This window comes from Branchiostoma floridae, chromosome 4, assembly GCF_000003815.2.
Source record: "Branchiostoma floridae strain S238N-H82 chromosome 4, Bfl_VNyyK, whole genome shotgun sequence".
In the NCBI taxonomy this organism is placed as follows: Eukaryota; Metazoa; Chordata; class Leptocardii; order Amphioxiformes; family Branchiostomatidae; genus Branchiostoma; species Branchiostoma floridae.
This window is the reverse complement of record NC_049982.1, coordinates 18,520,254-18,534,559: the sequence shown is the minus strand read 5'-3', so window position 1 is coordinate 18,534,559 and position 14,306 is coordinate 18,520,254. Positions and strand designations below refer to the sequence as shown.

The window sequence follows — 14,306 nt, the reverse complement described above, 5'->3', positions numbered from 1 at the left end:
CGATTTTCGTGACAGCGTTTGGCAACGCTTCCCATTCGTGGCAATATTCCCGAAGCGCTTCCGACCATTGCCGGAAAGGCTCCGGAGCATTGCCGAAGGCTGTCCCGAACATCGACGAAGCGATCCAAGATGGCGGACGGTATGAGTTTAGTATGAGTTAGGCATAGCAATCCGTTGACAAAGGTCGCCTTTCGGGCTACTTCGGGGAAAGCGGAGATCGCGAACGGCACGGCGCAGTAGGCAAGACTCCAGGGACGCCAGGGACGCGCAAAAAAACGGAGGAAAAGGTATCTCCACGGAACGGATACGCAAATACTTTTTAGGCCAACGTGCTCCGCCCCGACTAGACAGAAAAACATCGTCTATGTATTACAAGTAAATACGTTTTTCATGTATAGTCGCACCGGCTAAATTGGTCCTTTTCTTTATTGTTGCCTTTGTCATGTTACATGTACACAATGCTAGAATGAAACATTTGGTGGTAAAATGTAGCCAACAGTCTGTGTAATACTTATCCTCCTGGGCATGGCCAGGTCCGGTGACCAACAACATCACCGTGCAGTTCTCTCACTTCTCCACGGCAACTCTGATGTCATCTAAGGGGTATACGTACGATGTGAATGGATACTGGACCCTCATCTACAACCAAGGCTTTGAGTTCAGGTACTTCAGTTTAACAATCATGTACTAGATTGTATGAAACCTGTATGGGACACCTCTACATAACGTCATAAGGACCACCTGGCCAAAGATTTAAGGGACCACTTTTGGTGGTTACTTTTCATAGTGACACAAGCATTAAGAATCCTGTCTAAGTGACTACCTGCCCACATTGTTCCCCTCAGTTGCTCTTCTTGGGCTGTAATCAATAATGGCTAAATGGCAAACAATACATTACATGACTGTCAAACATTGACTTAGAAATGGATACAGTTGTAAACTTTAAGGTCACTTAAATCCTAGAAATGGATACAGGTGTAATTGTCCCTTATCCTATTTCCTTTACTCTTTACTTCCCAATTGAATATGATTATTTATTACTGATTTCTTTATCATATACAGGGTTCTGAACAGGAAGTTCTTTGCCTTCTTTAAGTGGAAGGGTGAGGGAGAAAACGCCACCAGCATGTGTAATGAGATCATGCCAGGTATTTTTCTTCTTTATATATCAGTTTCTGCAAACTCTGGTATAGAGGTAAGGATTTGGGGGGAATGATCTGGATACATACTAATAGATACATGTAGGCAAGGCAGCAGAGATGATAAAGCAAACTACACGTGATTGTAGGCACAAAAGTTTGATGTCATCTTCCTGCAAGATCAAAAAAAAGAAGAAAAAAATGTATGAGACACGTTTTCTTGTATTGTTCTGTACTGTCATGCTATTGCTACATTTTCTTCTGTAGATATTGATAAAAATTGAATGAAAGTGGCTTGGAATAATATAGCAACAAACGTGATAGTAATCATTTGCCATGGCATGAACTAATATAGCCTTCTCATCAAATGAAACACTAGGATGACTGGAGAGGATTGGTCCATTCTATGTATCTACTGCCATACCTATAGATTAATCTTATAATTTCCAGGTTGGTCACATGATGTGTTGGGGCGTGACTGGGCTTGTTTCCAGGGGATGCGGATCAAGCCGCAGCAGAAACCACAGCAACACCCGCCTGCTGTATCCCGGTCAGAGGCCAAAGAAAGGTTAGAGTCAAGTTGTCACAGAACATTATACTAATGTTGTACAGGCTATGGAAAAAGTAAAGGATATAATGTTTCATTTTAGAAACACACCAGCTATTTAGATACAGATACAGGGATATTACCTCTTGTTTAGAGGTTCAGAAGACAAAAGAAGGAAATAAAAGTCGACCTGGATAAATTGTTTGCTGTCTGGAAGACCTCACCTTACTTAGACCTTAGTTCCTCCTGCAACACTGTTGTTTTATTCGACTCGTCGAGCATACTTTTTCCAAAGGGTGCGGTCTGGAAGGGCAACAATTAAAACAAGCTATTTCTTCAGGCGTCTACATCAGAACTTCAAGACCAACCTGGACTTCATTGAGCAGATCAACAGTGCCCAGTCCTCATGGCAAGCCGGCGTGTACCCTGAGTATGAGAAGTTCACTCGTAATGACCTCATCAGGAGGGCTGGTGGCAGGAAGTCAAGGCTACCCCAGTAAGTAGAGAGGGAGTTATGGACTGATAGACTAGGTGAAGAAATCGCCAACCTGGCAGTGGTAATGTTATACAATGTAGAATGTTAGGCATTGTGTACATAAGGCATTGAGTACCCATTGATACACAAGTAGTCTTCATCTATCATTTGACATGGTTCAATTGCTATGTAAATGTGATTGACTGATGATTGTTCATTTTGTTAACATGTTTCCTGTCTCTGACAGCCGCCCCAGGCCTGCGCCTGTTTCTGAGGAAACTCGTCTTGCCGCTGCTCAGCTGCCGGAGTCGTTTGATTGGAGGAAAGTGATGGGACTGAACTTTGTGTCACCTATCAGGGACCAGGGTAAGGGACTTCTGTTGTCAGAAGAGCAGCTTTGTAATGACACATTTTTGATATGCGCATAATTCTATACTCTAACCTGGAATGAGGATTTTTTAAAACTTTCAATGGATACCATGTATGAAAGTAGATGATAGTCTGTACTAATAAGTCAATGTTTTTTTGCAAACAGCATACAGGATATACTGTTTAAGGCATGCAAAACATACCATACAGCCGTTGAGAAGTAGTCTGTGTTATGATGGTATCTGTTCATAGGGCAATGTGGCAGCTGTTATGCCTTTGCTTCCATGGGGATGTTGGAGGCCAGGCTGCGTGTGCTGACCAACAACACACAGCAGTTTGTGCTGTCTCCACAGGAGATTGTTAGCTGTGGCAAGTACTCACAAGGTGAGTGGAGAGACAGCTATGTGTGCTGTCACCACAGCAGATTTTCAGCTGTGGCAAGTGTAAATAGTGTTCGGAACCAAGAACAGGTATATATACCTGTGTGGAAATCGTATTCAGCACCAAGGACAGGCATGTACATTTGAGTGTAGCTTATGTGCTTAAAATGGCACATAAGCAAAGTTACTGGTATCATTGAAAACAACATCACACAGTGTCTGCCAGTGACACAAAAATCATTTGTGATACAACAACACACAGATGTACGTTTTTTAATAATCGTAATAGTGGTACATGGCAGGGTTTTGCTAGTCAAGATAAGGTCAGCAAATTCTCAGGTGACTTAAGGCCTGTGACATGCATGTAGCTATGTTAAAACGCTTAAATCCTCATAACTTTTTGTCGCGTAGTCATATCAAGATGAAACTTCACACACTGCTTGAACTGTTTAAAATGTACTAGACGCTGGTGGACTTTTATGTGGATCGATGGCATTTGGGGTTAGAAATACACATTTTGGTTAAAAAAACATTGTTCACTTCTTATGTCCAAGCCTTGGCGAGGACAGCACATTTAGCCTTTATATTCATCAAAATAAGAGCTTACCGCCTGTAGATTAATTTTATCCGCAGCTATTTTGCTTAAAGTGAAGGAATCTTAACTTTTTTAGGCCAAAAAGAGCAAAAACCTTTTTTTTTCCTAATTTTTCGACAAAAATGAGCTGCAGTGAAAATACTTAACCAATAACCAAAAACAAAATAGCCGCAGACAGTTTCAACAAAGAAGTGCTGATACTTCAAAATACACTAAATTTTTCAGCAGTACTGCTGTTTTGACCGAGGCTGAAGCCCATAAATGTGACTATGCAAGATGCTTCAGGCCGTTGTCAATCAAAGCTGTCGTTTTCCCGCCATTTTACATCCCCGGGGGTTCGAATTTTCGAACACGGTTCGGGCGGTACCAATATGCGCCTTCTGCGGGGGCCTTGTATTCTTAGTAGCATCGAATTATGCCAATATTTGATAAACACTTCATCAGTACCTAATATCGTTAGCTCTTAGATGTCATTTCAAAATTATTTAGTGTGCCCCATACATAGTGAGTTCCTGTTTTCGCAATGTAACGTTTCATTATGAAATTGGACCGTTCTGAAAACTTGGCGGTCCCGCCAGTCACCTGAGGTTACGGAGTTTGTTCGAAAGTCATGTTCGGTTACATCACCCCGGTAACCTTGCGGGGCTGCGCCCTTTTTCCCTCCCAGGAGAGCTCCATCGAATCACAGGCCTTAAGTTGGAATAAGTGAATCTAAAGTCTGAGGTTTTTCAGGAATGACAATCATTGCTGTGTTTCAGGCTGTGAGGGAGGGTTCCCATACCTGATTGCTGGGAAGTATGCTGAAGACTTTGGAGTGGTGCTGGAGGAATGCTACCCGTATGAGGGGAAGGACAGCTCTTGTAAGGACACCTCCAGGTGTGGGCGTGGCTACGCTACAAACTACAGGTTAGAGCAGCTCACATACACTTCATTCTCCTCACATGAAAATTGGAGATTTCGTCCTGGAAATCAAACCCAATTTTGGAGTTTCTTTCTATGTTCTCAGTCACAATCTGTGTGTTACCCTGGTATCTATGTTGAACTAAGAATGCCCATTTGTTTATTGGAGTTGGCTAGTTTTCATCAGGTCTTTTACCAAACGTGGAATGAAAGAACATTTTGCAGGAATCAATTTTGAACTTTTAAGACTGAATAGTGCAGAAAAGAGATAATAGCAACAAGACTTTTCAGACTGCCAAAAAAGGAAGGTTAATTCCTGCAAAATGTTCTTTCTTCCAGATACATTGGGGGTTTCTATGGAGGCTGCAATGAAGAGCTTATGAGGCTAGAACTAGTGACAGGAGGGCCAATCGCAGTTTCGTTTGAAGTCTACAAAGACTTCCTACATTACAAGAGTGGCATTTACCACTATACTGGACTGAGCGATCCGTACAATCCATTCCAAATCACCAATCATGTTGTTGTGGTTGTCGGTTATGGAGTTGAAGAGTCTACTGGAGATAAATACTGGATTGTGAAAAACAGCTGGGGGACCAAGTGGGGGGAGGAGGGGTTTTTCAGGATCCTGAGGGGTGTGGATGAGTGTGGGTTGGAGAGTATTGCAGTGGCTGTAGACCCCATTCCCCAGATGTCCTAGATCTGTGTGGCACTGTGTAGTGCTGTAGTCCCTACATCATGCCCCACATGCGGTTTTGTCTAGTAATATGTAGATGTAGATGTAGTTACCCCGTGTGCCTCCTGAATGAGGTTTGACTGTCTACTGGCTGTATTTCACCCCTTTTTGGGATACAGCTTTTATATAATTGCCATATAGCTTGACTAGATCTGACAAAATGATCACTCAATTAGTTTGTGAATATTAATGATAATGATTGTAAATCTCATTAAAGTAATATTTGATAAACAACTTTATTTTTATTAAAGCCATCCGTACCAAAAGAATGCACTCGATGCAATGTATTGTAATTTTATGTACAATATTTGTGAACTGGTTACTAAATTGTATAATATTGCACTGATCACTGATGCACATTTACAAAGAATGTCAACGCTTCTATCTCGGCAAGACTACATATGAAATAAACAGTTGAAAATAAATTTGTCCTGTGCTGTGTAGTTGTTATATGTGTTACTCTAGTGTATTGTCAGCCAGATTGTTACTCCACAGGTAGTAGAAAACTGTGGTTCTTGTCTTTGTTTTACAATCTTACAATTTCCTTGCATGTGGTAGGTTTAATCCAAAGACTAAAAATGGTACTGCTTTGTCGGCTTAGCACTCAGCATTTGGGAAAGAGTTTCATACTTGAACATGCATCACTACTAGGCCATTGCTGTAGTGTTTGCACAAATGTTGTGTGGCCCAAGGGCTGTTGAGACAGGGATGCTGCCATATGCACCATCTTGTATGGTTAGGACTGTTTGAACTTAACTTCCATGTTCTAACACAGGTACGTCGGTGGGTTCTATGGCGGCTGTAATGAGGAGCTGATGCAGCTGGAGCTGGTGAAGAATGGCCCGATGGCCGTGGCCTTCGAGGTCTACAGCGACTTCATGCACTACAAGGGAGGCGTCTACGAGCACACGGGACTGAGCGACCCCTTCAACCCGTTTGAGATCACCAACCACGCGGTGCTGCTGGTGGGGTACGGCAGGGACCCGGAGACCGGCGCCAAGTTCTGGACCGTGAAGAACAGCTGGGGGGAGAAGTGGGGCGAGGAGGGGTTCTTCCGTATCCGCAGGGGCACGGACGAGTGTGCCATCGAGAGCATCGCTGTTGCTGCAGACCCTATCCCTCTCATGTCCTAGAGGGCCGGCATGTCCTAGAACTTGTCAGTTCATGTCTACTAAAGTATGCACATCTGTTTTGTATTCTTCATAGTGGCAAACTCTTTAAAATGGGTTTTTTGCTGTTCATTAAATGATTCAGAACTAGGCTGATTTTTAGGCAGTCTGATATATAGCAGGAAATTTACTCTTTTGGGACGAAACAGTTTCCACACTTGATGGTAGATTTTGTAAAGTCAAGGTCTGAGGAACACTTAGAAATACTTTGAGCTGAATGTGATTTGCATACAGAAGCAAACTTATGGGGAAAAGAAATTTGATATCCTTTGTCATTGTGCAAAAGTACTGCCATCAGCTCGCTAGGTTGTTTGCATGTAGTACACAGCTTGTTTTTAGTACAATGCTAAACTTGCTTCCATCATTCAGGTGTACTTGGATCAAATTTTTAACAACCACAGTTGCCTTCTTCAGGATCAATAACGACCAATGTCAGATTGTTTTTGTTAACTTTGTCAATGATATTCATATTCTATCCAAAATGTTAATTCTAACTAGTGTAAAGGAGGGAGCCCTAGCATGACACGCTTTTTCACGGGTCAAATCGGCGCTCCATCGCTAGGTGCTGGAGAGTGGTCATGTTTTGATGGATGAACTTATAACAGATTCATTTAAAGAACTTTATAATATCAAGATAAAAATTTATTATATGGGAATTCCATATTCAAAAAAAATACTGTCCCAAAAAAAGTCTAATGTGTAAAAAAAGATTGAATTGTACTTAAATGAGAAATTTAACTTGAAAATTGATTATGGATTGTAAACTGCAGCTGCTATTGCATAGAAAATAAAGGGCCAATATTCCCTGGTAACAAGCATCTCTGTCTTTTTTATGGTTTTGCACACATACACACATACATCAATGCACAACAGCATGCATGCACACACTCAGATTTGCCTCAAATAGTATGCATACATTTCACAGGGAGTATACCAAAATGCATTTAGACCTGAGAAAAGAAATTTAATGTATTTTGGTTACCAGACCCAACCTAGTTGTAGCAAGTCTCACTCAAATGTTACATAGTAAAAAAACCTATTTACCATAACCTTTCTTGGTTTACCACTGGTAAGGTGCATAACATTTTCGAAAATTGTACTTGCACAATTGTCAAATTTATATCATTCTGTATGATTAGAGTATATTTAGAATGCCAGAGTCTTCATGCATTTCAGTTTTATATTGTATCCAGCGGTATTTGTTGGATCACCTAAGCTGTCATCTATAGAAAATGACTATCTTGGGGGGCTTTAATCGATAACATTTTTCCAAGACTAAATAATACATGTATCACGGACAAAAAAACAGCACTGAGTCAAAATTGGCATCCAAAACAAAATCTTGCATTTTATTCGATGAAATTAGACCTGTAAATTGGTACTTTGTGGTATTCTTGTTACTCAAGACTTTGACATATTCCACATTAACGTTAACGTTACCTCTCTTCTTCTTGTTGTTAAAACTTGACATTCATCAAAAGTCAAATTTCCAATATATTTAAGTGCACTTTGATGCAATGCAAGCAATGTTCTTTTATAACATAAAATATGTAATGTGGATATTCATAATGACAAGTTACTTAAATTGTCGTTGTGAACTTGAATATAACATGAAGATTAGATTTAAATTCAGATTTAAAGTTAACCGATTGCGAACGTTACGAAGAATTTTCCGATCTACATTGCACATGTGTGTCTGTTCCGCTAGGTGGTGCTTCGGTGCTGTTGGTTGTTATAGGCCGCCAGGTCAACTTTTGCGGCGCGGTGTAACAATCGACTTTACGTCGGGACGGTTGCTACCACCGCACCGCATATTCAACCTGCGGAGAATGGGGCCGTGGTTGTGGTTGTTGTGTTACCTTTGCACCAACCCTGGAATGGTGCAAAACATTAGTACATTCTTGTTGAATAGTCACTTTTTCTCGGTCTAATCAAGGAGCTCATATAACCTCATTGAACTAATCCGTTACCCTGGAAACAAGTTACAATATTCATGAAAGTCACTGTGGCTGACACTGACAACATCATTAACTCTATCTAGTCATAGATTAGTATGCCTATTCTGATAGGTTGTAAGCAAAAACTGGTTTCAATAGCGCAAAAGTTTTACTTTTTTTCATTTGGAACTTTTACTAACCGCCAATGTCTGACATAAGTTATGTTGCAAAACCGGATGGACAATGCGTAGTAACATGAAAACACCATCATATTGCTCATTGCAAAAAAATCGTATGTGCTGTAAAACGTCTTACCATTAATAGGTTTACTTATCTATTCTTTAACCCTTTTCTCCTACTTTGGAAACTACTTTGCAGTGCGGTGGTTGCTAATGAAAGGATCAGTTGTATAAACTTGACAACTTCCCTGGTAGTTTTGGCCATCCAGCGGAGGGAGTTGGTCAGGTGTGCGCCAGTGTCCAGGTGTGCGCCGATATCCAGATATCGATGTGCGCCGATGTCCAGGTGTGCGCCGATGTCCAGATGTGTGCCGGTGTCCAGGTGTGCGCCGGTGCCCAGGTGCGCGCCGGTGTCCAGGTGTGCGCCGATGTCCAGGTGTGGGCGGCTGTCCCTGTTCTGCACCTGTTGCTCGGGTGAGTGGTACCGGCCGCCGGTGCACAGGGGCAGAAACGACGGTGGTACAGTGCTTGCTTGACGTGGGGGAAGATGTTATGCCGTATATTGCGTGTTTCACATTGTTTGGTGATCGTTAACAGTGACGGGGCCTCTGAGTTGCTGCCTGTCGCTGCCTACTCGCATGGTCACCTCGGCGCTCTCTCTCGTCGGGTCATCGCCGACGTCGTCGCTGCGTCGTCCTTTCGGAGGAGGCTGTGGGCAGGTTTCGATCTCCTGGTAGCAGGCAAAGGCTTTCTCCAACCGCGACCGTTCCGGGTCCCGCAGAAGTGCGGAACACGTCCCCGGGCCCGCCGCTGCGTGCATGAGGCCGGCCGAATGTCAGGTCTCCGCCGCCGCCGCAGTCTGACGGTTGCCGCGTGGCACCTCCTACATATAGTCCTCCAGATCCGGGTGATGTCATCCTCTGTAGCATCCGCCTCGGAGGGACACCTGCATCATATGATTCACACGTGGCAGTCCGTATGTGGACGGATCTGCCGTCCTCGCCTCATCTCCATATCCTGCAATAATTCTCGAAACTTTGAACAAAAGAAGATACTATAACGTTAAAAGTTTACACACTCAACGAAAATAAACAATTTGCCTTATTCTTATCTTTTTCTTACAGCAAACTCCTGTCCAAAGTCTTCATGAATTTGTTTTTCCTTGATAAATACCAGATTTTCAAGAGTATGAACTGAAGAATAGACAATAAACGAAGTTTAGCTTTTCACTCCTTGGCAAGGCTTGGAACTTTGCCAGTAGATATCTAGAAGCCAGTACCAGTGGCAATCATGGCATGCATGCCTCTGTTATGGTATGTAAGAGGGTCTGCATGGGGGGGTCATGGTAACGCTTAACGGTAAATTCAGGAGGCCCGGTAACGCTTAACGGTAAATTCAGGAGGCCTGGTAACGCTTAACGGTAAATTCAGGAGGGTTTACAAAGCATACCCGTAATGATTGACGCGCAGTCCTATTCGTACAACGCTAGATTAGGGTGTCTCAATGGGTGAAAATATCTGACTATTATAAATGACATTGTGAGAAGGAAAAGGTGCCCAGAACTCGGGTGAATGACAGGGACAATGTCCGCTGCGCTCATTGATATTTGCTTCCCATGGGGCAGTGTTCTCGCTACACAGACGGCGACAGTAAATTTCTTATGGGGGGGGGGGGTATGATATTGCAGACAAAATTTTCAGCACATGGAGCGCCGAAGGCGCGACGCATCCTAGGGGGGTTCGGGGTATGATCCCCGGGAAAATTTAAATCACGACCCTCTGAAATGCTATTTCCTGCATATTTCGGCAGACTAATTTAAGCTAGCTTAATGGCATTTTTCGTCAAGATTATACATGGTTAGAGCTTTGACCTCCACCCCGACATCTTTTTGACCATTTCAAGCTCGGAAGGCACGAGACGTTGCAAAATAAGTCCGGCGAAATTTCAAAATCTTGACTGCCTAAAGCGCCATTTCCTGCATGTTGAGGACAAATTTTGCTGGCGGAGGAAGCTAAATTAAATGACATCAAAGTTTTATTAGAGAGAAAAGTTTTTTTGGGCGACGATCCACGCACCCGACATATTTTCGCCATGTTGTCGTGAGCGCCAAAGGAGCAAGCCGACGCATCGCAAGGGAGGTCCGGGGAAACCTCATTTTCTGCATTCGATTTTGTATATTTTGTGCCTGAAACTTAGCTAAATTTGACACTGAGATCTCTATAAGTGAAAGGGTTTTTGAGGTCGACGCTTCCTTGACATATTTTTACTACAAGTGCCGAAGGCCGGGGGACCGGGAAATTTTGAAATCTGGACCCTCTGAAACGCCATTTCCCGCATAATTTTTCAGGGACTCTGTCATTTGACTTCATGACTTGTCACGAAGAATTTCTTGGTAACGTTTAACGGTGAATTCGGGATAACAAATAACGATTAACGTTGAATTAAAACGACCAATAACGCTTCACGAAGAATATACCGGTAACGATTAACGGTGAATTAGAGCGGGTCGGTAACGATTAACGGTGAATTAAAATGGCTCGTAACGCTTAACGGAAAAAGGCATGCAGGCCCTCATGTAACGTTAGCTGTTAGAGTGTATTTGCCTGTAAAAGACTGACATAAGTTTGACGACGCAATTTTTCTGAGTCAATACTTTTTTGTCATTTTTGGAAAACTAAAATGCAGACACACCGTAGCCACATAAAGAAAAGCTACGCCCAGTCAGACACCCAGTGTGCTTTGTCTCGTTTAGAGATGCTCCCCCATATGCCGACAAATGTTGTTTGGGGAAAACAAGGAACAGTTGAATACAGACCCAGGGTATGTACATGCATTGTTTGTATATGCTAGGGTTGGAAAAATCTACGATTGTCCTTCATCGACTAACACAGCTTTTAGTTGTGAAGCCGTTTTATTGCGTTCTTGGTCAGCTTATGACAAAAGGACACATACGAGTTTCCTTGCATGCACATGAGTCGAAGACTTTTTTACGAATTCGCATCAGCCAGGGGGGGTTCGGGGGGTTCGGAAGAACCCCCCCCCCCCACATGCTCAAAGGTCCGCTTTTTCACACTCAAAGGTCCACTTTTTCATGCTCAAAGGTCCACTTTTTCATGTCCAAGATTTTTTTCAAAGGCATGACTGATTTACATTATTCACCAATAGACATTTCATTCAATCCTAGTGAGTCTATCAGCAAAATTTGCCCCCAGAAAGTGCAGGAAATGGCTTTTCAGAGGGTCCAGATTTCAAAATTTCCCCGGACCACCATTGCAACGCCTCCCGCCTTTGGTATCGGACATGGTGAAAATATGTCGGGGGAGTCGGCCTCAAAGACTTATGCCAAAAACCTTGTGTATTTTAAGAGAAATTCCATTAAACTTAGCCAGCGAATTTAACCCCTCAAAATGCAGGAAATGGCGTTTCAGAGGGTTAAGATTTCAATTTTTCCCGGGGGAGCATGCCCCCGGACCCCCCTAGGCAGCTCACGCCGAAGGCGTGAGTCTCGCGCCTGCGGCGCTCGATGGTCTCACAAGTACTAAAAAGAAACCCCCCAACCAAAATCCTAGCTACGGGCATGAGATTGAATCTTATTAGCTTATGGTAAAAATGAATCAGGACTATGTACAACGGCCAAGATACATACATGGTAAAATCATGACTCCGCAGACAAAAAGAAATCTCCTATTCTTGTAATACATGTAGAATCGATCACATCTAACGTTACAGTTTGATTTTCTTGTCACCTTTCCATCATAAGACACAAAGTCATGCCGGTAACTGTAACCAAGGAGGTAATATACTAGTTTTATGAAATGTGGATATCTATCATCACCTTTTCAACCAAAAGTAGGGTGACATTGCTCCGTACAAGAATGTCGAAGTTTCCTGTTGTCAAAACAAGACGTTGGAAGGTGTGATGGTGAAGCGTGACTTTACCCGTACCTGCAGGTGGGCCGCAGGAATGCCCCTCGGGCTGGCTGGCGCTGGAAATTGGGAACGCTTGGACCGGCTGGTCGCACCGACTTACAGCGAAAATCGACATTTTAAACCGCTCCTTTTCACTTGAATGGTGTTATATTTGCCGGAAAAATAGATCTGTATGCCGAATTTCCGACTTTCTGGACAGTTCTAAAAAAACTTCTGTATTGATAAAGTGGATGGTTATGAGAGTTCCAAGATATACACGCCCATCCCATCCTATTGGCAGATATAACGTTAGTTAATTTGTACGCTGTTGCCCTAAATATACGTATACATATACGTATAAATTGTAATATGTAGTAAGAACACTCTCTGCTCTTCAGGGTACCCGGTGCCGTGCTTTATTGCCCCGTCCTCCCTACCAAACCTTTCCACATGATCGGATCCGACACCTGTCAGTTAAAGTTTGCCTTCATCTTGCACCATGGCTTGAAAACAACAGAGAAGTGTACATTTAATCGACATGTTCTTAAAGATATAAGTCGCCTTCTTACGGAACAAGGTTGCAGGTAAACTCACCACGTTCCAGACGAAAGTTTTCTGCTGCGTTTTCCCGCCGCTAGCACCGTATAACGCCGCAGGAGAGGTCTTCTGCGCACGCGCTGACATGAGGGAATGCGGAGCAGGCGGATGTCAACACGCCTGCGTGATCATGGCATGCTGGGCGAGTCAGAGGGCACGGAGTGGGGGTGGTGTACCCAATGCTGTGTTGTTTGGAATAGATCTTTAGAAAAGATGTGAGCTAAAAAAATCTGCCCTTTCTAACATACGTCCGGCTGACTTGCGGAGATGCATATGGTCATGAGCAAGTGCTGAAATAACAGAAGCCTTCAACAGTGGCAGTGGTGGGAATAGATAGTGGTCCGTAGTTCAAGACGCAATCATTTACCTGAAAGTTTTGGGAATAATTTTGATGGAAATGAGAGCGGCACATTGTGCTTTTCGCTACTTTCTAATTGTGAGTAAGCTGCAGAAGAGTGTGGAACAGTTCAAGCTAAGGGAGGGGTTCCTCAGAGCCTGAGAGCGACAATACCCTGCCATGAGTGAGAGTGGAGAGTGCTGTATCCAATACCTACAACTAATTCTGATCAAAGTTTCCTACTTACAGAAACAATCAGCAAAAAACTATTTCTCTACGACGATGGTTTGCAGATAAAAGATAGTCTAAACCTCTCAGTGACCTCTACTGTTAGTGTTTACCTGCCGATGTTTATCTTGTACATGCAGCTGTATGGCTACGAAAAAAAAACTTTCCGTAGCAGCATCTCAAAATCATCAGTAAGCGTGCTTATTCGCCAATATGTTAAGAAGTAGCAGTGATTTGTATTTCACATATGAATTGTACTGACCGTCAGTGACATTACATCTTTTCGGGAGTTGGTATTTAGAATAGTATGCTATAACATCTGACGTTAATGTTTGTAACGTGATATCATTCATGATATAACGTTTGCACTTATCATTGATTGTAACTGCATATCATATCGTCCCATGGAATATTCCTTGCTTTGCAAATACAGTCAATATAGTGTTTAAATCTGACAAAGGTATTTCAAAATATTGAAGAAATCGTAGAGAAACGGCATTTATCAACGAAGGGAAAGAAAGAAGCAGACTAAAAGAGAGGGAGAGGGGGGAGAGAGAAGGGAGAGAGAGAGAGAGAGAGAGAGTGCGGTACAGGGATGAAGGAAGATATATGTGCACAGTCAAAAACGGAGTGCAGTTTCAAGAGCACTGATTTGCTCCATGGACCCGGATACATGGAACAAAGAAGAGACGACCTGTTCCACACCTCTGCCATCAGCTGGTGTTGTGGGTACAGGTACAGTACACAAACAGACTTTCAGGCAGGCTTTTTGTGGACGAACTATGGCGGAACCATCAACATGTGTGTCCGGC

General features: G+C 43.0%; 1 protein-coding gene across 2 annotated transcripts in view; it reads left to right on the top strand.

Annotated features, from left to right (window-relative positions):
- The window catches only part of LOC118414050 (dipeptidyl peptidase 1-like), an 8,293-nt gene extending 1,174 nt beyond the window's left edge, over positions 1–7,119 (top strand). Inside the window, exons 2-9 of one of the 2 annotated variants that reach the window (XM_035817800.1) lie at positions 534–663; positions 1,063–1,148; positions 1,590–1,707; positions 2,027–2,182; positions 2,409–2,527; positions 2,783–2,914; positions 4,264–4,411; positions 5,914–7,119. In XM_035817800.1, the coding sequence (XP_035673693.1) occupies positions 534–663; positions 1,063–1,148; positions 1,590–1,707; positions 2,027–2,182; positions 2,409–2,527; positions 2,783–2,914; positions 4,264–4,411; positions 5,914–6,271 (1,247 nt within the window). In that variant the 3' untranslated portion in view covers positions 6,272–7,119. Of the gene's footprint in view, positions 1–533; positions 664–1,062; positions 1,149–1,589; positions 1,708–2,026; positions 2,183–2,408; positions 2,528–2,782; positions 2,915–4,263; positions 4,412–4,744; positions 5,564–5,913 lie in introns of those variants that run through there. The other variant, XM_035817801.1, reaches the window with a different exon arrangement.
- The last annotated feature ends 7,187 nt before the right edge of the window (positions 7,120–14,306 follow it).